Source organism: Choloepus didactylus, chromosome 13 (genome assembly GCF_015220235.1).
Source record: "Choloepus didactylus isolate mChoDid1 chromosome 13, mChoDid1.pri, whole genome shotgun sequence".
NCBI lineage: Eukaryota > Metazoa > Chordata > Mammalia > Pilosa > Megalonychidae > Choloepus > Choloepus didactylus.
In genome coordinates, this window is record NC_051319.1 from 20,772,074 (window position 1) to 20,797,283 (window position 25,210).

At 37.4% G+C, this 25,210-nt stretch overlaps 1 protein-coding gene across 2 annotated transcripts in view; it reads right to left on the reverse strand.

The window, feature by feature from the left end:
* Positions 1–3,838: 3,838 nt before the first annotated feature.
* Positions 3,839–25,210, reverse strand: part of HAPLN1 (hyaluronan and proteoglycan link protein 1) — a 101,249-nt gene continuing 79,877 nt past the window's right edge. For both annotated transcript variants that reach the window (XM_037801505.1, XM_037801506.1), the window contains exons 3-5: positions 16,956–17,327; positions 9,478–9,780; positions 3,839–7,387 (exon numbers count right to left, since the gene is read on the reverse strand). In XM_037801505.1, the coding sequence (XP_037657433.1) occupies positions 7,098–7,387; positions 9,478–9,780; positions 16,956–17,327 (965 nt within the window). In that variant the 3' untranslated portion in view covers positions 3,839–7,097. The remainder of the gene's footprint in view (positions 7,388–9,477; positions 9,781–16,955; positions 17,328–25,210) is intronic.

The following is a 25,210-nucleotide window of genomic DNA, read 5'->3' on the forward strand; positions in this document are numbered from 1 at the left end:
GCAGGTAGATAAACAGCTTACCAGGTACAGATTTACTAATATAATGAGAACTATAACAAGAAGAGAAAGAATAAATCAAAGGAATTAAATAGTTATGCTTGAAGAATATTCTAAGTTCAATTTTTAATTCAGATCATTATATGATTTTGAAAAAAGTATTTTTAATTGTAACTTTAAATACCAACCTAATTCTAGAGCAATAGACTGTTTGCCACCCACCCCACGCCCACCTAACCCCCCCCCCCCCACCCTCCCAATTTGTGAAGACCAGTAGTTCTCAGCCCTTGGCTGCATCTTAAAATAAATAATTGAAGTTGGGTTTGAAAACTTCTGATGCCAAGGGGCACCTTTGATCATAATCTCCGGGGAAGGGACCCAGGTCTCAGTGTTTTTTTTAAAGCTCTCCAGGTGATTCCAATATGAACAACAAAGCTGAGTACAACTGCTTTAAGATTACTGAATTTTCATGTACATCGAAAGGAAAGGTTGCCTTTCATAAAGCATTCTTTCTATTTAAAGAATAGAATTAAAGATTAAAAATTCACTTCTCAGCTCCTTAAAATTTGGCTTTCATCACAAGAGCAAGCATCTTCCTATGGAGTACGAATGTTCAGTTTGGCTCAAGCACAGGAAGACCCACAAAGGACTTTATTTATCTTTCTCTGGGCTCACAGCGATCATTACATGTGAATGTGTTTATTTACCAGAATAATAAATGAGCCGTTCTGCCGCTCTGCTTTTAGATTCACATGCAGGATTCTTAGCCCCTTCAAAGATGGGCCTTTCAAAGTCTCTAAAACCTTAAATTCACTCACATTTTATCTTTTGATGCCATCTAAATACATGTGAGTTTGGCAGGCAGAATTTTCATTGACAGAAATCAAAAGGAGAAAGATTTTTTAATAGATATTTTAAGCAGTATGAAGAGCTGGAAATTGGGCCTTTTCTTAGAAAGATAAATATAGAGATAGGACATTCTTGGAACACTTATGTCATCCAAGAATCTTACATTTGTTGATAAAATTAATAGCTTCATTGTTATATGAGGAAGGATCGGTGCTTTCCTTTTACCTGGGGGTGGAAGTGGATGGGGGGCAGGGGGGGGTACTCTCCTGAAGAAACGGAGCTCAGGTTGCGTCAGATGCCAACTAAATGTTTTAATAGCTGAGGTACCTGTCTCTGAACAACTTCAGTGGACAAGAGAGTAGCAGAGATAAACTGAAAAGGGAAATTGGCTGATTTCACAAAACATGGAATTATCCCAAGTGGCTATGTAGGTGATGGAAATTCATTGCCCAGAAATATAGAATAGCTTTGTTTGCTTCTTTTAGTGGAAAAAAAAAAGGGTGCAGGAAGTTTCCAAAGTAAGGAGGATGTAGCCTGCTTTCAGCATCCTGAATAGCTACCTACTGAAAAGAGAAGACTGCCACCTTCAATTGTGCCTCTAAATAATCCTTAATGGAGGGGCCATGAAATCAAGGAAGTATCGTTTTCTTACCCTTGGGGTGTCAGTTTCTTCTTAGTTCATCTTATTTCACCTTGTACTCTCCAATAATCCTTTAGCTTTCGTGCGTACTCTCTCCTTACATGTACTCTCTCCATCGACAGGGTCCATTTTGCTCACGAATAGTCATAGTATTAAGCCTTGCCACTTGGTAGGGAACTAAGGGCATCACATCTAAACAGTTTAACTTGTTTTAATTTAAGCATTATAAAATAACTGCTTAAGAGACAGCATGTGCAGACAATGAGAGGAATTGCATAAGCCCCCAAACTGAGTTATTCAAATTACTGGAGATAGAGTTTTAATTGGAGAGTTGCCTTTTGAATAAAAATTTACTATGCATTTGATTTTTTTCTTTCTGTAAAAAGATACAACAAAATAGTCTGGGAAAAGCACTGATGCATCTATGTTCTAATCTGACTTCTAACACCAATTTGCTAAGCAACTTGAAGCAAGGTAATTTCTCTGAGCCTAAGTTTATTCATCTATAAATGTGAATACAAATATGTAGTTCATGAGATTGTTAGTAAATGACAGAAATAACATATGTAGCTGAATCTAATAGGCTATCAGTAAATTACCGCTTTTTCTCTTTATCATTATTGAAAATTCTGTCTTTCATAGCCCCAATAATTTTGGTACCATATAGATCAGTATTTTTCAAACTATGGGTTGTCATCTATTAATTGATGATGAAATAAATATAATAAATCATGGCCTTGATTTTTTAAATTAAAAAGAATAGAATAGAAAATAAGAGTACATCACATGGATTAAAAAACTTTTTCATATATATGTACATATGTGTATATATGTATGGTCTTGATGAAAAATGTATTTCTTGTTTTGAGTCACAGTCAAAAAGCTTGAAAGCTATTGGTCTAGACACTAGATACTATTTCAATGATCTTAGTATTGGAATATTGTGAACTTTTTCTAATTTAATTGTCTTATCAACTAGCATTGTTGCACCTATTACTTGCCAGGCATTTGGATGCATTTTTCAAAATTAAGTCAGAATACAGCATATTTACTTCAAACATATATTTTAAATTTTTTGGTGTATATATATATATATTTATATATATATCTAATATATATATATCTAAATTTTTTTAGATAAATATATATATCTAAATTTTTTGGTGTATATATATATAAATAGTATAGCTATTTTTTAAAAACAACAACAACAACAACTTCTTATGCCTTGTCCTCTTTTGTCTTGGAAATTGCTGTCACCAAGAAGTCTAGCATTTCTAGACTTCTGATAACATCAAATTAAGAAGGTTTGTAGGTCATTGGCTGTAGTGAGACCACTGCTATGGATTCTTGATTTAAGTCAAGAAACACTTTGGGTTCATTCAGTCGATTTTTGTTATTTGTATGTTTTGGAAATGAAAATAGAGATTAAATCAACAGATATTCCTCAAACTTCCTAAGACCTCTTGATATCAGGACCAAGCAGGTTTTATATGTGACCAGGCTATGATAATACATCTTTATAATAGAATACATTGCTGGCAAAAGTGAAGATGCTGTCTTTCATTTGTGTGAGAACACAAACTCTAAAAGGTAATTTAATTCCGTATTACCATTGGACCTTTTTCTTCTACAAGACTGTTCACTGTATCCCAAATAAGAGCAGGGAAAATTTAAAAGTTCACCTTTCTGTTTGAGTGTCATTGACTCAAACTCATCTAGGTGTGATTCCACTCAAATCATTGCACCATCAATAGACCCTTGCACCCAAAAATTGATTTTTACATATTTGGAAAATCCAGAATCTATTTTCCATGTTGGAATTTTAAGGTAAGGATAGAAATACTACAAAACATGTTCTGTTCATTGGAGTGGTAAAGTGCCAGAAGCAGGCCTTAACTATGAAATAAAGACTTTTCTTTTTTTTTAAGTACTCATAATTGAAGTCATAAAGTATCTCAGGCACATTAATATAATCAGTAACGCCACAGACTTCTGGGACTGTTAAACTCCTGAGCAAAATAAACTGTGGTTTGAATTGCATAGAAAGAGAAAAATGCCAATAGATATTTGAGATAGGACAATCGCTGTTTTAGCAACACCATAAACTCCTTTTATTTTTTTTTAGTGTGCAAAAATACCAGGAAATGGAAATTGCTATGTATTTATAACTTGAATTCAAACGCATAAGAACAAGAATGGATTAAATGTCTCTTCTTGAAAGAATGTATATACAAGTTGAACACAAAGCATAATAATAGCTAAGATGCTACAACTCAGAAGAATCAAAAGATACTGTGGTAGCACAAAATTGACTTTTAATGTTGTTTACCAGTTCATTGTCTCTTACAGAAAAATGAAAACAATTTTTTTTTTTTTTTTTTGGTAATACAGATTGGTTCTTTTGCTCAGATTTGTACTCAGTATGTATTAAATGACTTTAAGTATTGATTTTCTATTAATCAGGTGGTTTAATGACTTTTGTATTTTTCATTTCTTTTGTTGTACACTGTTGCTGCTCTGGCAGTAGTGAGCTATGATACAGTTAACTTCTCAACAAAACATGTCAGTTATCCACTGTTCTTTCTCCATGCATTCTATGCTGAACACTGATAAGTAATTCCCTTTAATCCTCTCCTCCTTAGTGGTAAGCTGCTCCATGAAGGCCACCATATACTTTGGAGCACTGAAATCAGGAAATCCAGTATGGCTGCCAGCAACCAAATGGAATCTCCTTTGAGTGTAGTTTTAATTGCCAAAATAATAAGCGACTATATAACTGCACAAAATAAAACTTTAACAGGTACCAGCCCCCTTTCTATGAGAGAAAGTTTCAATTTACAGATACCATATTTGACTAGAAATCACTGTGGTAAAATATGGCAGCAGTCATTAAAAGATGCTTCCAGTGCTACTGTGATGACTCGATTTCATTCTTATACTGTTTTTATATGAATCATTCATTTTTGTTTGGGTTTTCAAATGCAGGCCTCTAAGTGAGATTTGCAGATAAGCTTTGTCCTTGTATGGATCACAAGCATTAACAATGGACAAAATATCAAAACAAGATTTCCTATCCCAGCCTCCCATTTCATCCCTCTGATATCCTAGGAACCCAAGTCAGAGGAGCAACTTCTGAATTAGCCAGTGCTGTACCAACTTTCTGTTAAGAATCTGTTAAGAATTACACTATGACACGTTCTCTTTCAGACATTCACTATAAGATGCCTTGGGGAATGGAGTAGGAAAATGGACATAGAGTGGAAAAACAGCAAAAGGAGAACATTAAAAAGACCCCTTATTCAAGTAGGAGTCCAAAGGGTATGGGGATTCCGATCCCTTGGGCAAAATCATAAGGTAAAATTCTGCCCACAGTATTCACTGTGTTAAGACTCTTTTTACAAGATTGAAAAAATGGTATGCAGTTGGTATAGATTTTAATGAGCTAACAATCGCTCCAGAGATTTTAATCAGCACCAATTCCTATACTAGTAAGTATGCAAAAGTTAAGAAATGCTACTATGCGTAACATTGTAAAGGTAGAGTTCTGCAGCAATAACTGAAAGTTACATACCTGCTGCAATATAAATTTCTTCCCACTTGCACTTTCAATAAGATTCTTGTAACATAGATAATAATCCTTCAAGTATAGATTTGCTTCAATGACCTAACACCCATACTTGAGGTGTTAGAATCACTATTTTGGAGATATTCTCCTCTAAATAGTATATTAATCTGATCCTAACCCATTCAGATCTTTTTTATTTGTAAGTACACATTTACTTATACCAGCAGTGTTTGAGTTAAATCTCCCAGTCTCTTTGGATTCATATTTTAGTACAATATGCTTACCCAACCTAACTTAAAAATGTGCATGCATTGCCAATTTTTAATATTAAAGCATCTGAAAATTTCCAGATATACTTTCGATGAAAGAAATGATCTACATTTATTTACAGTATTTTGTCTAGATAATATCTGAACGTAGTAATGGTTTCAGGGACTTCCAATTATTCTGTATCTTCCACACATAGCTCTACATTTATAGAGTAAATTTATTAGAATTATTACAGAGCTTTAAAATGCAACACAATTAATTCAGGAAACAGATTTATTTACTTAGGTTCATGGGAGGAAAATCTACATAAAAACATTCATGAAAGCATACCAGCTATGTCTTATTTAGATTATTATACTAAATCCCATCTATTAGAACTCATTGTGAAACAATAGGAAACCATGAAATGTAATTTGAATACAAATATTGGTCCCTGTGGGATCCCAACAGTCATAGAAAACTATACGAAAACAGAGCTTTATATAAGATTGGAGCTGCTAATGTGGAAAGTTGTATCTCTGAAGCTGGACTTAACCTTTCATATAAAGCCCTGAAGATTTTAGTGTAAACTCTTTGATGACAGCTTCAGCATTTCACTTAAGCCTAATGATGACCAGCAAACCTAATCATTGACTACATTTTCTATTTTGGGGGAAGGTTTAAAACTAAATTGTCAACTTTTTCCCCTAACACTGGCACCAGTTAGACTTTCTAGTGTATATACAAATAGGCATAAAAAGAATTTTGAAATTTGGGGCTTTATTTCTTGGTTATGCAAGTGTATAATTATTCATTCCTTTTATGATTTAAAGTTTTTTCAGGTAATGTAAATAAGAAAGAAATATTAAATAGTTTAAAGTTACTTTTATAGGACAATAACATTTCATAGGCTAACATAAAATCAAGCTGCTAAATTTTATAATTTTTCTGTCCAGCAGTTTATCTATATAACTGCCCTGAGTAGACGCTAAATGCTGCTTAGCAAACGGCCTGTAGAATTTAAATAAACTCAGTAAAGCTACTCAAAAGATAAAGCAATTCTTCTCAGACATGTGCAATTTTAATTAGAAGAAGGTAGGATTTTCTTGTTGGTTAAATGTTATTCTTCTTATTTAAGTTTCATACTTCGCATAAATGGAGTTAACTGTGCTTGCTACTATGCATTGGAGTTCATGTTTTTTTGTGTGTTTTTTTTCTTTTTTCAAAAAGACAGGATTTTAAAGAGTAAAACGTTCTGTCTATTGGAGACTTGAAATGCTAACTTTTAGAAAAGCATAGATTGTTCCCTTGTGAAACTGAGTTTGTGCATCTGCTCAGAGTCTCAGTTTATGTAAAGAAGCCTGTATTTCAAATCTGTTGCTCTAATTTGTTTATTGTAGTGCATTTCAAAATTGTAGAAATGTGTAAAATTTGTGCTTGTGGAAGCCGCTGCGCTGAGTAGCTTTACTTTCCTTCATTTGATCCGAGCAATCCTCAAGCTATTGCATGCCCCATTCCTGAAAGGATAATTTGTTGGGATGATGTAGTTTTAGAGTTTGGCTCTAAAGCCTCCTGATGTAGTGCCTCCCTTAAAATTATATTAATTTATAATATATATTGAATGATAGCTTTACAAAAACAAATGAATGAATTGGTCTTTATGAAAATGACTCTTTACAGTAAGTAAAAAAAAGGGTTATCACAGTTTTGGTAACTTGCATGAGTTCATATTGAAAAAAAACACCTTTCACATGTTCTTAATGACTTTAGAAATGACGTGCTCTAGGGGCACACTCAGTTGTATGCTCTGAAGCAGTAGACACCATACAGCTTATGCTTTTTGTCTGGGAAACCCGCGAAGCGCACTGCAGCCTCGCTGGGACTGCAGCGCCTTCTTGGTCTCGAGATCGGGTAGCGGACGCTGCCATCCGCCAACCAGCCCGCATCGCAGCGGTCGTAGCCGAGAAGTTTCCAAGCAGCGAATATCTGGCCCACTTTTGCAATCTGAGCACCATCATTAAGACAAGCTTGCACCGCTTCGTCATAGGTCAGCTTAGAGGGATGAATTAGGTAGTAAAAACGGCCTGCGGAGAGAAGGAGAGAGCGTCAATGGACCTTTCTGAAATTGAGCTACACAGGGATGGAACGAGTCCCACACGGAAGTGTTTCTCAAAGGAGAAGGGGGATACAGAGCAACGTCTGTGAAATTTTTGAAACATGGGATTGTCAATTGAATGTAGACGCTCCCGCCCCCCAACCCCCTTCACTTCCGCCAGGCTGAGCTTCAGTAAATCATTTTTTTCCTTGCCCCTTAATATGTGTTCAGACATGCCCTTTTATAGCTTTAAAGAGAAAAGGGAAATGGCAGATGTAGTTTGTTAGCTAATTAGTGACTAAAAGAGCCATTCTGTGCCACTAGGGAAGACAGAATTCCACGTTAAAAGCAAGAGCTATTTAAATTCTAGCTGTAGCAAGACTGAAGCCGAAGCACAAGTTTCTGGAGCGGCAAAATTTGAATGTGAAAGGATCAAAAAACATTCCTGACATGAAAGTCCGTTTAAAAAAAATCAAAAGCTCGCAAATCCTTTTCATTACAGGTATCAATAAGACATTATTCTCATTCAAAGACTACAGTATGAAAATGCAAAAAATACAGGAAGTCACTTGCCATAAATAACACGCACTTAGAATGTAGTCAGTCTCTGTGCACCCACTAGCAAGAGGGATGAAATTATTTATTATTTTCAACTTCCATCTGTTTTGAGCCCTGACCATTTCTTGATTTCACTAGAAAGAGTAAGTTAGTCTCAACCACTTATTAAATGTGTTAATTAATAAGATTCCTTCAACGTATAAAATATGATATCAACTGACTGAAGTGACACATGCTGAAGGTTTTCTCAGGCATGTTAGTTTCAGGTAGAAGAGGATGAGACCAACTTACCTGATTACATATTGTGAAATGATATCCCCCTTCCCCACATTTAAATACAGATTATTGAGGTATAAGTGAATGCTTGCTAGTTCTTTCTAAATTGAGGTGATATAATTTGGAGAAAATTGTAGCGGTCATTAGTACATTAACTAGGTGTTGGTTTTATCATTTATTAGAGATTGGCAAACTATGGCACATGAGTTAAATCTGGCCTGTTGTCTGTATTTCTAAATAAAGTGTATCAGAAAATATTCATATTCATTCTTGTAAGAATTGTCCATGGCTGTTTTTGCACTACAATGGCAGAGTTGAGTAGTTTGCACAGACACAAGATGGTCCTCAAAGCCAAAAAAGTATTTACTATCTGGCCCTTTAAAGGAAAAGTATGCCAACCCTGATCTATTACCCCCAATCATGCCACCAGGTACCTAAAATATAAAATGATGGGACCAAGACTGATTTCATGGGTGTGTTACCCTTGCAATTGGAAAGGGCCCCACACTTAGAAGTGTTCTGTGCTTGGTTAAATGCTCTGCTGTCACCATCATAAAATTATCTTTGAACAAAGGGCTCCATGTTTTCCTTTCATACTGGCCCCATAAAATTATGTAGCTGGTTCCAGATGGGGCAAGAAAAGGGTTGGGCATTATGTAGAATGCAATGAATCTGTCATCAACACTGATCCAACTGCAACCTCTTTTCTTCTGCTCTCACTTCTTAGTAAATCACCGATCGTCTTTTTCACTTTCCTCCTCACTTATGAACAATCACCCCCAATGTTATTTCTTCTTAATTGTTTACTCTCTCCCCTCTTTATCTTGAATTTTGCTGATCATCTATGAATAATTTTGACATAATTTAGAAAGACACAGCATGAGTGATAAAGAAGCCTCCCTTGCTTCAATTGAGAAATCCATATTCCTGGGGCGTGCAAACCGTGGGGTAGGAACATCTTTGTCAGTAAGAAACAGACCACATACAAAGTGACAGCTTAAGCTATTTCATAATAAAAAATGGGATGCAGTTAAAACCTATGAAGAGCGAAGATGTGCACTTTTGCTTGATTTAAGTGGATATTTTTAAAAAACTTTGACAAAGAACTCTTTACATCTTTTCAAATAGAATGATACTTCAAAGCTTAATCTTTTTTAAAGTAAATAAGATTAAAAGCCAAGTGTAACGTCATAGTACAAATTTGTCTCTGAGATGGGAAAGACAGCAGTACAGCTGATATCTTACCATTGAAGTTGGATGTAAAACAGAAAACATCGTATCTGCTTTTATCTTTATCCCAAAACCCGTAGTTCCTGACACCGGGCACTGTGTTCTGGCCGCCGCAGGGCTCCCTCGGCTTCGTGATGGGATACTGCACAGACCCATCGCTGAGCCAGCCGGCATTGCACCAGTCCAGGCCGCCGCGCCAGGCATCATACAGCTGGTCGAAGGAGGCAATGACAGCATCCTGGTCCAGACAAGCCTGCTGCGCCTCGTGAAAATTGAGATTGTATCGTCCCAGTCGGGGAAAGTAAGGGAATACCACACCTGTTGGAAGGAGATGGCAAGGGGTCATTAGTGGCACTGAAAGTAACAACTGCATGCAAATCCCACTTGAATGGAAAACAAATAATACAATGTCCATCAGATAAAGTAGCAGCTTACGGTCAACTTGCAATAGTGTCTTACGGTCCCCTTCCTCAAACAGCCTCTTGGCTCCCAGCATCTCATGATCAGCTGTTTGGTTTGATAACTCCAGAGATTTACTTCTTTTGCTAACAGTTCAGTTGAAGTCTTAAAATTCTCTTTCCTGAAAATGTATTTTCCCAATAACCCTCTTAAGAACTTACCTTTTGTTAATGGGTTGCTTACCCTGTAACAGTTTACTCTGAGCACTTTTTCCAACTGAGAAAAAGTCAGTATTGGATACTAAGGGTAGTAGGGGATGTAGAATTATTAGGAGACAAAGTACTTGTCAAAATTCATGATGTCTTTCTAGTCATTACTTTTATAAGGTCTTTCAAGTATATAAAGAAACATGCCAAAAATGGATTCATATGTAGCTATAGGCCAGCTTTTATGTGTTCCTTGTGGGCAAAAGCCCTCACCAAAGGTGAGCAGTGTGATTTGGTACTTAGCTTTGCCTAGGGACATGCAGTGACTTTTAAAGAGCACTTAAAATATTTTTTTGTTTCCTTTCTTAATTGATCAAACTATTCTGGTTTTGTAGTACCTTTACTTGTGGCTAATGATTCAATGTCATGTGAAATGACAGCCATTTTAAGGCTAAAGGCCCTAACTTTCATCCATGGTAGAAAAACTGGGCTTTTCTTTTACATAGTTATTTTTCTAATTTACTTCTGGCTTCTAAATTACAAATGTATTCAATTTTCGATTCTTTTGGTCAAATAATCAAAGGAGAAGCTTGAGCTGTCTCACAGCATTCTGCACAATTTCTTTGAAAGATAAGAATTACCTCAAAAACAACCAAAATTGTATCATTTGCTGGACTTTAAGAAGGACCACTGTGTCAAATGCCTCTCCCACAGTTGCTAAAAGACAACTAATTTAGAGTGATTATTCAAGACTTTGTCTTGAATTTCTTGAATATAATTAGAAATAATTAGTATTTTAGCAAATGGAATGCTAAAAATTGTCCCACTGACACAGTAATTTGGTCAGTTATATCATCACATGTGCTACTTTATAAGACTGCAGATCCTGCTCAAGATGAATTTACAATTCACTAATAGCATTACAAGTACTAGGCAAAATACTTTTCTTTTATAAGTAGTCCTGGAAGACTCTACAAGAACTTTCAATTGCCTTAAATCAAGTCTCTCCCCCAAAGGCCTCTGTAGGACATGTTTTACCCTCTAAGGCAGTCCAGCTGGCACCCTCTGCTACAGGCAGAGATCCAGGGAGGCTTCCTGATCTCACCCTGCCTTCTCAGGTTCTTGGCTGAAGGATCTATAAGCTGAATCAGAGCCAAAAGGAAGGAGGAAAAGACTCTCTTGGTTGCCACTGACCCCTGCCGCGGTGAAGGGGAGAGCAAGCCAGCCTGGAGATTGTTTTATCCAAGAAGGTTTATGTCCAGGCATCTGACTAAGAAGTAGTTAGCACTGGGAAGGAAATATTCTGGTGTTCCTTGGCCACTGTGCCTTTCATCCTCTTTCCCCCGTAATCCCAGTAATGCCAATAAAAAAGTAAAATATTTCATTTATCCAGTGAGATTTCCTTGGTAGCTTGACCTCAAAAGTGAGAGAAAATCTCAAAGCATCTCAATCTGAAGAGAGAAAGTTAGAAACCATTTGGTTTGACTTCCATTTCCCAAGTGGCTGAAGAATGGAAACAGTGGAGAATGTAAGACAATCTAATTTATAATAATTTTAAAGACCAGAAAAAGTTTCAGGTTTAAATTCACTATAGTGTATTTTGTGCACTCTCATGGGGACTAGGAAAAATCTTTATTTTAGTAATTTGTCCTTGATTAACCATTGAATGTTACTCAAATACGATTGATTCACTTCTAATCTGGCATAAATACATTTTTTAGTTCCTTTCAAATTTAACCTAATTTCATTAATCATTTCTTAAAGTCTTAAAGTGAAAACTTACATCAGAGATCTAGTATCTTCAAATCATAAGAAAAAATGGTCAACTTACTGTTATATTTACTTAAAATATTTACTTAACAAATTTTAATGTTTGAAGATGCTGGAAAGAACACATTCCAAGTAAATCAAGGTCAACTTCTATGTTTTAGTCAGCCAAAGTTTCAAAAGTTTCACTGTATTCTACCCATTTGGTGCACACATTTCAATGATGAGATGTTTATTACAAGCAGGGGGATTCCTGGAATGGTATGTTTGTTAAGTCTTTTGTTTATTTATTTTGCTTTCCAGCTAGATGAGATTTCACCAGCAAAGACTGTAATCTTCTTGGCTCTGTGGGAAAACTTGCAGTTCTTATAGCTGAATTATGGAACAAATGATTGCTTTTATCCAGCCTAACAAAAATAAGAAAAGTCAAACTTTTATGGGTGAGAAAGAAGGGTGTATGATTATTTTCCAAGTAATATCTGACTCATTTCTCCATTATACTTATTTGTCAAAATGTAATCAGAAGCACTTCATTTTTCCATGAAAGGCTGGTATGCATGACTACAAAGGGGATTATTAAGGATAATACAGCACATGGGAAAGAATAATATGAAAAGATGTGAGGAGTTTAGTAAGTTGAAATATGTTTCAAAGACACATTTGGTAAGATTTATAATCGCACAGCTCCAATCATCCTATTTGTCACAAATATCAATTTCTTAGACATATGAAGGGTTTTCATTCACTGGTCCATAAAAAAGTTAAAGTAAGTTTCAATAACTCCATAAAGTTAATGTTTCTAGTAATAAAAAGGCAGAGATCATATGGTATAAATTTACCTTCCTTAGTACCTGATAGTGACTTTCAGTACAAGATACAAACCTGAAATTATTCTATTTCTGAAAGTTCTCAGACTATATTTTTGTATATTCGGCCCCATTTTCATCAACAGAAAACCAGTACCAATGGGAAGACTGGAATATATGAATACAAATTAAAATCTTGTTCATCATAGTATTATTTATATCTTTGTTGATTACAGAGGTGAATTCTGTAGCCTAGGCTACTCACTGAAGTTCTAGCGATGGTCTCCTTGTTATTTCCATATGAGATTTGTTTCTTGATAGGTGCTGTTTCTAGCAATGTCGGTAATTGGTAGCAAGCAGAAGGCCTTACCCTGTCAAAGATCTACATAAAAAAATTGTGACCTCAGCTAATTCCAACTCACAAGGTCATCAGCCTTTCATAGGCTTGACAAATTTTTTTTGTCAGTGTGAATCAACAAACATTTCTTAAGTCACAACTAAGAGCAAGGCACTGTGCTTGGTGTTTGTTCTAGGATACAGGTGTGGCCTCTTTCCTCAAAGGATCTGTATCTAAGATAGAGTAGAGCTTGCAATATAAATGCAAACCATAAAACTTTAGCATCTTGAAGAATGATTTTTTTTTCCAGTTGGTAAAATCCTTTGGAGAACATAGCACTTAATCTCATTATTAAAGGACCAATATAATTCTAGAAGATGTAAAATTACAGTTGAAAAAGCACTTAATCACAATAGTCAAAGCAATGTGCTTTCCTGTCCTTATTTTTGCCTGTTAGAAGATTGATAGGGAGCTTGGGGAAACTTTCCTGGTTGGTAGATGGTCACATGCAAAAATGTGATTGATAATGTAAAAAGATCAGAAACTGGGCCAAGAGCTAATCAGTGTTCACCACAAAGTATCTGCTTAGCCACATGTGGTTACCATAACCTTCAAACTCTTATGCGTATAATCTGCTGCCCCTTGAATGCACATCCCAGACTAGGTGAAGATTGTCAAGCCACTTGTGATGTTCATCCTTCAGGTAGCAATCAAGGTCCATAAAAATTTCATTCTATGATGATATTGTGTCCATGTCTTGAAATTTTTTTTTTGTAATTTTGTTTTTAAAGATGAATTCTTATTTCATACTGAAGTATATATATCCAGTGGGGATGACAGTGGAGGGAATAAATAAAGCAAGATAAAATAAGATTGGCTATATCATGATAAGTTCTGAAGCCAGATGATGGTAAACGGGGATTCATCATACTGTTCTTTCCACTTTTCCAAATGTTTGAAAGTGTCATTAATAAAAAGTTAAAAAATTTTTTCCCACCTTATTTGCCAAGCTGAGCCTTAAACCACTCAGCCTAGAAGGTTCACTGAGGCATCTGTTGTCTGCATTTTTGCCTTCAAGGGGTTTCTCCCTCAAACCTATGATGACCACCCTCCTGCTTTTTCATGTTCTTTACCTTTTGATAGGACCAGGTTCATCTTTCATCCAGATTGTCTTTGCCATGAATATGCTTTGCATGTCCCCTGTGCACATGTTTTTGTATTTGAATGTTTAAATCCTTTTATGAAACATTAACTCATTTGTAAACCATTTACTGAGCACTGACTTTGTTCTTGGCACTCGACTGCAGGGGGAGACAGACAAGACTGTAAATGTGATTAGAGCTATAATGGAAGTCTTTATAAGGTGCTATGGGAACATGATAGCTGAGGAGTGAAGGAAGAGGGCGTAGGATAAAGTTGACCTTTGATCTTATTCTTGCAGTAGTATCTATTCTTGAGTTGTTCAGAACTGGATCATTGTGTGTCAATCGCATCTCCAAAGGTGAGTCAGTCATTTTCAAGACAGGTCCTCTGGTTAGTGACCATGTCTACCCTCTAGGCACACAAGATAGATGGAAAAACATTATCTGTAATGAACGGAACTGAACAGCCACTGTGGGCACGACAATGAATGCAGTAAGGCCAAAGGACAGTCCCCATGTCAGACTTGTAGAATCTTCTGAAGGCTGGAGCTGCCAAATGCTGCTGCCTTTCTGAAGCCTCTCTTCTTCCCTGCAAACAGAGAATTTCTCCTTCCTGTGGCCCCCACAGAATGTGGGTATTGTGTCCATGTCTTAAAAATTTTTTTTGGAATTTTTTTTTTAAAGATGAATACTTTAAAATGACACCCTTGGTATCAAATTGCAGCTCTAGCTCTTATAGCTGTTACCCTGGAAAGGGTGCTTTTGGGGGCCTCATCTGTAAAAGTGGGATTACTGAAAGTGAGCAAAATAAATAATCTATATGATTGTAGCAACTTTTGTACCCACATATTTTTACCAAATTCTGCCTTATATCATTAAAGTGTCTTAGAATTTTTAATGGACTATAAGCTTGTTGAATGAAAAGAATCCAGACTAGGAGCTCTTGGTATCCCATGGTAACTAAAACGACACTTGTGAAAATATTTATCAATTATGTAGGTTTCTTTGACCACATTCACTTGGTTCATGGGCATAAGTGTTGTATGGTAGGGAAATGTTTCTAAAACATGAGAAGCATGGAGGTTTGGGATAGTGCAGGACCAAATCAGGAGAAGTTACTCATTTTTATAGCTCCACTTCCGCACCTCTAATTGTGTCCTGAAAGAAATCTCAGTTTGACCCTAGAGTACATTATCCTCTCCAGCGCAGACTAAATCTTCCATTCAAACAAAGGGAGGAAAGGCTTCATGCTCAAAGCCATCAGCAAGCAGTGATAACTAGTTAGAATTTAGAAATTCTTATATTCATTGTTTATATTTATTGTTATGATTGCCTTCTATTTCTGGTAAGACATACTGGTTTCTATTTAGGCAAAATTTTATTTTAAGCTAAATATGGGGAAATAGTACATATGGCATACAAATGTATTAGGTGTAGAAAATAGTGTGGTATATAAATATAGACTTTTAGAAGAAAAATTAACTTAACAGATAATACAGCTCAACCTCTTATTTCATAGATGAGGAAGCCAAGGTTCAGCAAGGATAGAAACTGGTATAAGTTACAAAACTTGTACTGGAAGAGATGGGACTAACCCAAGCCCCTTCACACTACTAGCTCAAGGCTCTGTCCATCACCTGATGCTCCTTCCATTAAGGAACTCAGCTCTCAATGAATATTTAATGATCTTCTTTAAGCTGACTACTTTTTCCATCCTGAATAATACCAGCATTCATGGATATTAATGTGAATCAATAAAAACTAAAAGCACAAGGTGACAAGCAATCAAGAGTCAAGAACTACAACCAAGAGAGACAAGGAAAAGTCACAGAAATATAATTTCAATACCACACAATTCATTAGGTTTATAAAACAAATAAATCTCTACACAGGTGGTGAAAGTCACATCTTCAGTGATGTGATAGTGGACCAAATAGATATTTTTCAAAAAGTCACAGGATGTCCTTGGATGTGAAAGGAGGTTCTAGAAAATGCACGCAAAGTTTTATTTACATAGGGAAATGAAGTATTCTATTGATACAGTCAAAATTCAAACTTCAGTGTAAAGTAATGCTGAATTTAGTGAAAATAAGATGTTTTGAGATACATGAGAAACTAAGGAGAGGAGTCGCCCTATGGGGGGAATGCATAGAGGATGGACACCAGGCAAAGGGAAGGCAAGGATGGGAAGAGCCTTTTTATTGTATAAATTTGTACACAGTTATATTTTGGGACTTAGTGAGGGTATTACACACTTAAGAAATAAAATTCCCCTTATCCCAAAATGCCTTGACCATTTGGTATTGAATGTCTATGAGGTTCTTAGCTATTTTTTTATTAGTTCTTTACAAAAATATTTAAATAAATCTAAAGGTCACTTTTTTGTTAAATCAAGTTTTCACAATCATTTTACTGAATAAAATTACATGCATTTTAGTTAATAGATGTCTTTTAAAAAACTTGCCATTATTTTGAAACTGAGATAATTTTAGATGCATAATAAAAAAGCATCCAATCTGAATTTTTCAATAACCATGGAATGGTATTTAATTTTGAATAACATAAAGCAATTTCTGAATATTGTTAATTCAGTTCTACCGCATGTTTCTGCTAGCTGCAAATAGCTTTGATTTTGTGCATAGCCATTGTGTGTGCATTTCAAATATGAAGGCTGGAATCATAGACATACTGAAAAATATAAAAGAAAAACATGCTATGCATGAACATTTGGTTTCTCACATCATCACTATGGTAACCACTAGACATTATCCCTTGTGAAAAAAAAAAAGAGCAATGATTATTATTTACAACTTAAACAGGACTTCTAGATACTTACCTTGTAAATCTAATGTTACCACAGCGGTATCATCTTCTAGTCCTTCAATCACCTCACACTTATATCTCCCATAATCCTCTAGGGTGAGGTCTGTGATTACCAGAGAAGCATCGTTGTCACTGCCTCCCTTCAGAAACACTCTACCCTGGTAGCCTCCATAGGTTTTCTTGTGGTATCCCATGGAAACAAAAACATCCACTTCCTTGAGGTAATCTGAAGTTAGCTTGGTCCACTTAATTCGGATTTTGTGGATTCCTGAGCCAAAGGCTGTAGGGTCTCGATAAAATTTACATGGCAGTGTAACATTGCCACCTCTGTGTGAGAACGCCTTGGCTTGTTCTGCTTCCACAAGTAGACGGGGGCCATTTTCTGCTGTAATTAAAAAGAACACAGAGAAAATAACCATGAATGTGCTTTCAATTATTTTTGTAAAATAAAATATGCCACATACACAGAATACCTGACAAAGAACAGCTTTGGGTAATGAGCTTCTCCATGTTGTGTAGCCATACAGAAAGGTACCTCTAATACCTATAGGCCATCTATAAAGTTGTCACTTCTTTTACACTGTTGAATGAAGGAAGGATGTGTTTTATAATCAAGGAATTTTGGATGCAAGATTCCTTGGTTGACCTCTAGCCTCTCACCCCTCGTTTCTTATGAGAGTGCCGGCATGTCCTGTCACATGCATATTCAATCAACTGTCTGTTTTCTTACTCTGTGCTGTGCTGTGTCCTTGAATTCTTTCTTGTGTCATGGCCAAGAACCTAGAAGCAAACCTGGCAACATATTTTGGCAAGTTGTCCAGGAGACACTTCTCTGGATATGGCTATTGATGGGGAGGCATGGCTGCGTGCTCTCACTTTTTCTTCTCCCTTGGCTCATTGCTATCCTCTCCTATGTCCTCATGCGATTCTATGTCTCTAGGAATCTAAGGACTCTGATCCATCATCCCCAGGACATAAACTTGGTCCACTCTGAGCCTCTGGTTCCCTCCTCAGATGTGGCAGGAGACTGTACCCATGTCATGCAGATCCAAGGAGGCTCAGGGCAGTGGGTGATAGCACCCCTCAGACAGGCTTCTCACCGTGTCAAGCAGGAGTTCAATGGGAGCCAAATTAAGTCCCCCCATTTTCCTCTCTGTCTCTCTCCTTGGTTCTCTGAGACTTCCCCACACTCTCCCCTTTCTTCCCCTCTGGGGACTACCTCTTGATCCTCGCCTGCCTTCTGATTTCCTGGTTCCTCAGACTTTCCTCTTGCTGGATCTGTTCCTCTTTTCACCTCTTCCACAGAGGTCCTCTCCTCTGTCTCCATGAGAGTCTTCTTTCTCCTCTGTCTGACTTTCAATGCCTTCTGAGACATCCCATTTTTTTTTTTTTTGTAACACACGATTCTCGGCTAAAGATTTTTGTGGCAAATAAGGTATATACTCTTTAACATTTTAGGAAGTCACCTCTGGTTTATTCCAATGGGAGTGTCTTCTCTCAAGGCCTTAACCCATTAGTCTCTATTGAGACCCTTTGCGGCCAAATAAAAAGCTCCCCTTCTTCTGGGGCATGCTGGCTTTTAGCCCTCAAGAAACAGGGAACTTAGAGGACAAAGGTATTCCCGGGAGTGTTGTCCTAAGACTTTTCTCAGGTGGGGTGAGTGCCCCCACCTCAGGAACATAGGTCTAGATGTCTCCTGGGGAGGAACGTCCTGGGGACACCCAGGAACTTTACTCCCCCTGTTCCCAAGAGATTGGGCCGGCAGAGAGGAAGGACTCTTCGAGAGCAATGTCCTGGAATTCTTCAGAGTGAGGCCCAGGGAACCCCCAGAAGCTAGGTCCAGACATCTCTCAGGAAAGGTGTCCTGGGAATGCCCAGCAACTTTAGTCCCCGTGTTCCCAAGAGATTGGGCCGGTGGAGAGGGAAACACCCAGCTCGGCATGCCTTAGATGCCATGTGGTCACAATGGTGCTATTGAGGCTTTTCTAGTTCCTTTTCCAGAGAAAACAGGAAATGCCAGTAGTCAATATAAGCTAAAAGATGGGGAAGCATAGCTCTCCAAGGGGACTTACAATTGCCATACCATCCTCCAGTGTGTAAAAGACAGGAAGAGTAGTCAGAAATTCCCTATGACAGAAGTTTATGGCTCTCTATCAAGACAAGAACCGGAGAGGGACTTGTTGCTTATGTTATCCTTATCCCAAGTTTCGATTTCTGTTAGAGGAGAAGATCTTCTTAATGATCCCCTTTTAAAACCTGTTTGCGAAAAGGCATAAGAAAATGTACCACCAAGTCAGTTAACTGTAATAAGCTGAAGGAGATCACTCAAGAGAAAGGGGAAAATCCAGCCCTGTTCCAGGGGAGGTTGTAGAAGCTCTTAAGAAGTATGCTAGTTGATGTAAGCCCAGATTCCTGGAAAAGTCAGATTTTTGCTGGGCACTCATTTCATTAGCCCTGATATTCAGAAAAAGCTGCAAAGGCTCTCCACAGGCCTGCAAACTCCCACTAAAAGCCTGTTAAAAAACTGCCTTTTCTGTCTTTCATAATTGAGAAAAGGCCAAAGAGGAGAAGGCAAAGAGGTAAGCAGGAAAACAGAGAACAGGCTCAACTTACTACAGTTGCTGTTAAAAGTGCCCTTCCCCCTCGAGGTCACCTGAATTGTGGCTCCAAGCCTCAGGGGTCTTGCTTCAACTGGGGGTCAGAGGGCCATTGGCAGAGAGAGTGCCAGAAACCTCGAGATGACCCTCGACCTCAAGACCCACCGGGGCCTTGCCGCAGGTGCCACTAATATGACCACTGGGCCCAGGGACTGCACTGTCTCCTGAAGGAGGGGACGGGATAGTCCCTAGAGCAAATAAAAAGGACTGACGATGACTGAGGCCAGTTATGGCTCCGCTAACTCCACATCTAACCATCAACCTAGCAGAGCCTTGGGTGACACTCGAAGTGGCAGGTAAGATTAATTTTTAAATTAATACAGGAGCCATTTACTCTGTCCTAAACTGCCACTCTGGACCTACCTCCAAACTAGTTGTGGGAGTTGACAGTAAAGCCAAAACTAGAGCCTTCACTACTCCTCTGTTTTGTAAGCTTGGAGACATTCTAGTGTCCTATCAATTTCTCATTGACCCTGAATGCTCCACCCCCCTTCTAGGGAGAGATCTTCACTCCCTGGGGGCCACCTTAAGACTAGTAGACCCAGACAGTGTTTATCCCCCTGTTTGCCCTGAGGCCCCTACTAAATGGAAGCCTCTTGGCATCCCAAAGGAGATCCTTAAGCAAATAAACCCTATGATATGGGATGAAGGCATCCCAGGCTGAGTAGCCTCTGTCTGCATTCAGGTTCTCAGTCCTAGATCGTAAAGATGCATTTTTTTTTTGTATCCCTCTTCACCCTAACTCTCAATAACCTATTTGCTTTTGAATGGCAGGGACCTAACAATAAGATTCCTGCCCAGCTCACTTGGGGTTTCAAAAGAATCCCCATATCTTCATGAATGCCTTAGCAGCAAACCTTACTGACCTCCAACTGCCTCAGAACACAATCTTACAAGGTGTTAATTTTGTGACTTAACATATTCCTAATGTTGAAGTGAATTTTGTTTGTTGTCATTGCTAACTACAAGCCCTAGATGGATATAAAAAGTTGTGGAAAGTTTGCAAAGTAAATCTTGTTAAAATAATTGTTAGTCTGCTATTATTAAAAGTTATAAAAAAGTTTTTCTTAACCATCTGAGTACTCTAAATGATAAAAATTTTATCATTTAGGATAATATCCTTGTTAACATTTATGTTAACCTTATCATCCTTTATTTCAGAAGACAAGTCTCACTCTTAAAGGAAAATTGTTACAAAGGATTTGTTCTTTCACTTTGTAAAAGTGAGGTGCTAAAATAATTTATTACATAGAAAGTGTTTAGGAAGTATTACCATAATTTTCTATCCTTCCGTTAAACTAAAATTTGTAATATATTTAAAAATTGTATAAAATTCCTAAAAACTTAAAAATGTTCTCATAGTCCATATTATAGCCTAATACTGATCTGTGTGATGTTAGATGTTGTTAGTCATGGTTTTAGTTATTCTTAAAAAGTTACAGATCATAAAAACAACCTAATTCAGGTTTATTTGACATGGAACCTAGAATACAGAATGAAATCTTAATCAGAAAATAAAAAGTATTTGCGAAGTCCCTTAAAGGACTAGAAAAAAATGTGAAACTATTAAACTTCACTCACCTGGGGAATTTCTACTATTCTCTTAAGCAATAAAGGGCTCCCAATTAAATAAGTCAAGCCCTTAATTTTAAAGCTTGCCCTTATGCTGTTCTTTATAATTAATGCCTGAGTCACCCCCAAAGAACTTCTGTCACTCAAATGTGCTCTCTCTCTTAGCTAAACTCTCCAAAAACCTAACTATCTTTCTCCCTATATGGGATGTGACTTTCAGGGATGTAAGCTCTCCCTAGCAACGTGAAACATAACTCCCAAGGATGAGCCTGGCCCTTGCATCGTAGGATACCAAGCCCCGACCAACAGTGCTCCTAAAAACTCTAAAAAATACCGTGAGCTCCATCCTGCTCCTGTTTCTATTCAGACTGTGGGCACAATTTCTCACCCAGTTTCTTTCAGATTAAAAGCTTTTCACAACACACTTCTCCTGGCCAGAGCCTACACTTCTCTTCCCCACGTTAACCAGCCACCTTCAACAGCATAGCCAGGGACTTCTATGCTCCCACAAGTAGGGCCTGCAACCCACTGACAGCTTGAAGTAATTACAGAAGACGGACCATTGGCCCAAATTCTCTTAAGATTAAGGGAGCTAGAAAATCTCTAAGGGGGAAATGAGATAGTGTTGGAATTAGGGTGGTGGCTTGGCCAAACAGAGGGCAAATTCCCAGAAGCAGTCAGATCTCAAGAAGAAAAATGTCTGAGAAGAGCAGCAATATAAAAGCACCTGGGGAAAAGGCTCAAAAGGACATTATTGGGGCATAAGAAAAACTAGGAATATAGATTGTAAGCTTCATATCAATGTAAAATTTCTTGAATTTGGTAACTGCACTTAAGGTGATTACATAAGTGAATATCCTTGTTCATAGAAAATATACATGGAAGTATTATGTGTTTAAGGGGTGTGATGTGGGTAACCTCTCAAATGTTCAGAAAACGGACAAATAAATGAAAGATAGGATGATATAGCAAAGATGGCAAAATCTGGGGGAGGTGGGGGCATGTTGGCGTTCTCTGTTTGGGGTTTGTATTATTTTTGCAACTGTCTTGTAAGTTTGAAAGTCTTGCAAAAAAAAAAAAGTTTAAAAAATTAGGAAAAAAAAAAGTACCTGGGCACCAAAGACCCTCACCTGAGTGAGTCATCTATGGAGAAGAGTGGAACCAACTGACCCACCCAAATGCACTATCTGCCACCAGGCACTGCCGTGGAGAGAAGGGAGGGTAGGAGGAAGAGCGCTGAACAAGAAAGTGGGGGGAGTAAGTGAAGCTAATCTATTAAAGCAAATTGCCCCACATTGCCAGGGCCTCTTTACCCCTGTTTTCTTAAGAGAGTGCCTGCATGTCTTCTCACATGTGTATTCAATAAACTTTCTATCTGCTTACTCTAAAAAAGAGAAAAAAAAAAAGATTCCACAGTCACCTGAAATTTCATGATTCCATAATAAATTTAATAAATTCTATATTTTTCTAGTTTCATTTTTCTTCTACATTTAAATGTCAAAAAAAATATGGTCCATTATTCAGAATCAAGGCCAAAAGAAGTGGTAGATTTACATGATAATTTTATCAAAATAAACCAAAAAATTCCTAGGTAGATAGATTTATCTCTTCCCAGGAGGACTTTCCAATACAATAAGCCTATATTTTGTTCATAGGAAAAGTATTACATAATTTGCTTTCATTGTGCTGTTCTGCCAAAGATCTCAGAATAACCTTACATTTGTAGTTTCTATTAAAATATAAACTGAATATACATCATGCGTTTTGAGCAACGTGTATCTATTCTATTTTCATGCAAAATCTAAACATCAGGAAGGAATTTTTGGTAAAAAATTTCAACAAACTCCAGAAGATTTTGAAATACATTCTTCAAAATTTGAACGTTAAAAGTGTATCCTAAGCTACACCTATTTTCTGATTAACCAGAGATTTGCATCTTTATTCTCTTAAATCTCATTGTACTTCCTGTCCTTGCCTTCTGCTATGCCTTGTTTTACAGTCTCTTCTCATTTGCCTCTTTTGCTTCCTTGCCTTTTTTTTTTTTTTAATTCCTGCCTTCCTGTCCAAGGACTTGACTTCCTTCCAGAGAGCACCACAGGGTTCCAAGTCTGCCAAGTCAGCAGGGCTGCCGTTTTCTAGAGAGCCAGCTGTTATTTTCAGATCTTTTTTTTTTTTTCCATGGGGTTTCCTCTGGTTAGCACATTGTGCTTTTGACCTTGGCAAGGTCTTTTGAGGATGTGCAGGATTTGAAAATGAGGAAGCGATACAAAAACTCCTGGACACATATACCTTCTTGTCTATACTCGCCTTTCAGACGCTGCCAAATCTGCCTTTCCTGCAGCGCTGCAGTCCCACCTGCCTGAGGCCATTAGGTACTGCATAGTCCTCGGCCCTGGATCATTTCAGGCACAAATCCCCAGGAGGAGTGGCCACTGACCTCCACACAGATCTCCAAACTTAGTTATTTAAAGGATGCATAGGATTCAGATTTTTAAAAAATTTCCAAAAACAGACACAGAGGTTCTATTTCTATCACATAGAAACCAGAATTAATGTTTAAAAATGAACATAGCATTCATTTATACCTCAGCCCAATCCTCAGAGCCTAAAGAGTTTAACCAAGCCATCAAATCATCCTTTGATTAGATAATGAAACAAGAGGAAAATGATGTCATTTAGTATTTAATTAAAATGACTCACAAATCCAGCTCATTAAATATTTTCTTTAAAAGCTATGCTTTATCTTCTTAGTTAGGACAATAGAATCTCAGATGAAAGATAATTCTATCCAACACTCCCCTACCTATAATTTTCTCCGTATAACCTCCCCAATGACTGTGTCCAGGTTCTATCTAAAGATCTCTGGAGTCTTCTTTCTGGAAGGAGGAAAAGGTGCTGTTGACTGTTCAGCAATGTCTGAGGGTTAGTGCTTTGGAAGGACACCTGAGCTGGGCCTTCACATGCTGGGAGATAAGTATAGACATGACACAGATCTCGAAGAAGTCTCAATTTCATGATTCTTTCAAGTTGTTTAGTTTAAAGTCAAAACCAATGCCATGATGCACTGGGATAGGGGAAGTTAGTGGTTACGAAAAAGGGCTTTAATGTGTTGTAGACCTAGGTCTAAACTCACCTCTGCATTTACTAGCTCTTGTAGCCTTGGGCAAGTTGTGGAACCTCTAAGCCCCAATTTCCTTATATGTGAATTGGGGTTAGGATTACCTATCACATATAGTGGACCTAAAACACACAAAGCACTTCAAATAATGACTGACCAAAGTAAGTGTGCAATTCACTGCTAATTATTAAGTAAAATAAAATGGAACACCCTACAGCTATAAAAAATAGCTTCTTGGTCTAGCAGAAGCAGCTTATGAGAATGAAAAAGCATACTGTACTAATCAATGTACATCTGCTCTCCATGTTGGAAGACATCCCCACTGTCTCCCACTATGTAAAAGGGAAACAATGTCAATCAGAACATGTTCTCACTTGCTTCCTCATTTGCCCTATATGAGCTTCCTCTCTCCCCCTCCTTCAGCAGAGCTCCATCTCCTTTCTGAATGGGATGCTTCCCAACTCATGAATTGCTAAATAAAGCTGTGAGATGCTAATTTGCATGAAAAGCTTTTCTTTTATGACTGTTCCTACTGTATAGATTTTCCACAGTATTTCTCAAATATGGTACTGCCTGATATTTTAGCCTTCCATAGTTTTACTTATTTATGAATTTTTGAACCTTGTGGAGTAAAAAAATAAATATATAAAATGCCACCTGTGCTATATAGTAGACTCCAAAATTATCATGTGGTTTAGTGTAATCATAGGGTAGTCCAGAATAAATAAAAGGTCTGAATGTTTTTTAAATTAAAGAGTTAAAGCAAACATCAAAACCCTTGTATAATCAGGGGATAGAACATGGACAGAGATTGGGCAATCAACAACGCAGGAGTGCAGAGTGTTCAGTGAGGCTTATTGTAAAGGTTCGTAGACTATAAACTCTTACAGCAGTCACATCTATTCCTGAGTTTTGACTGTT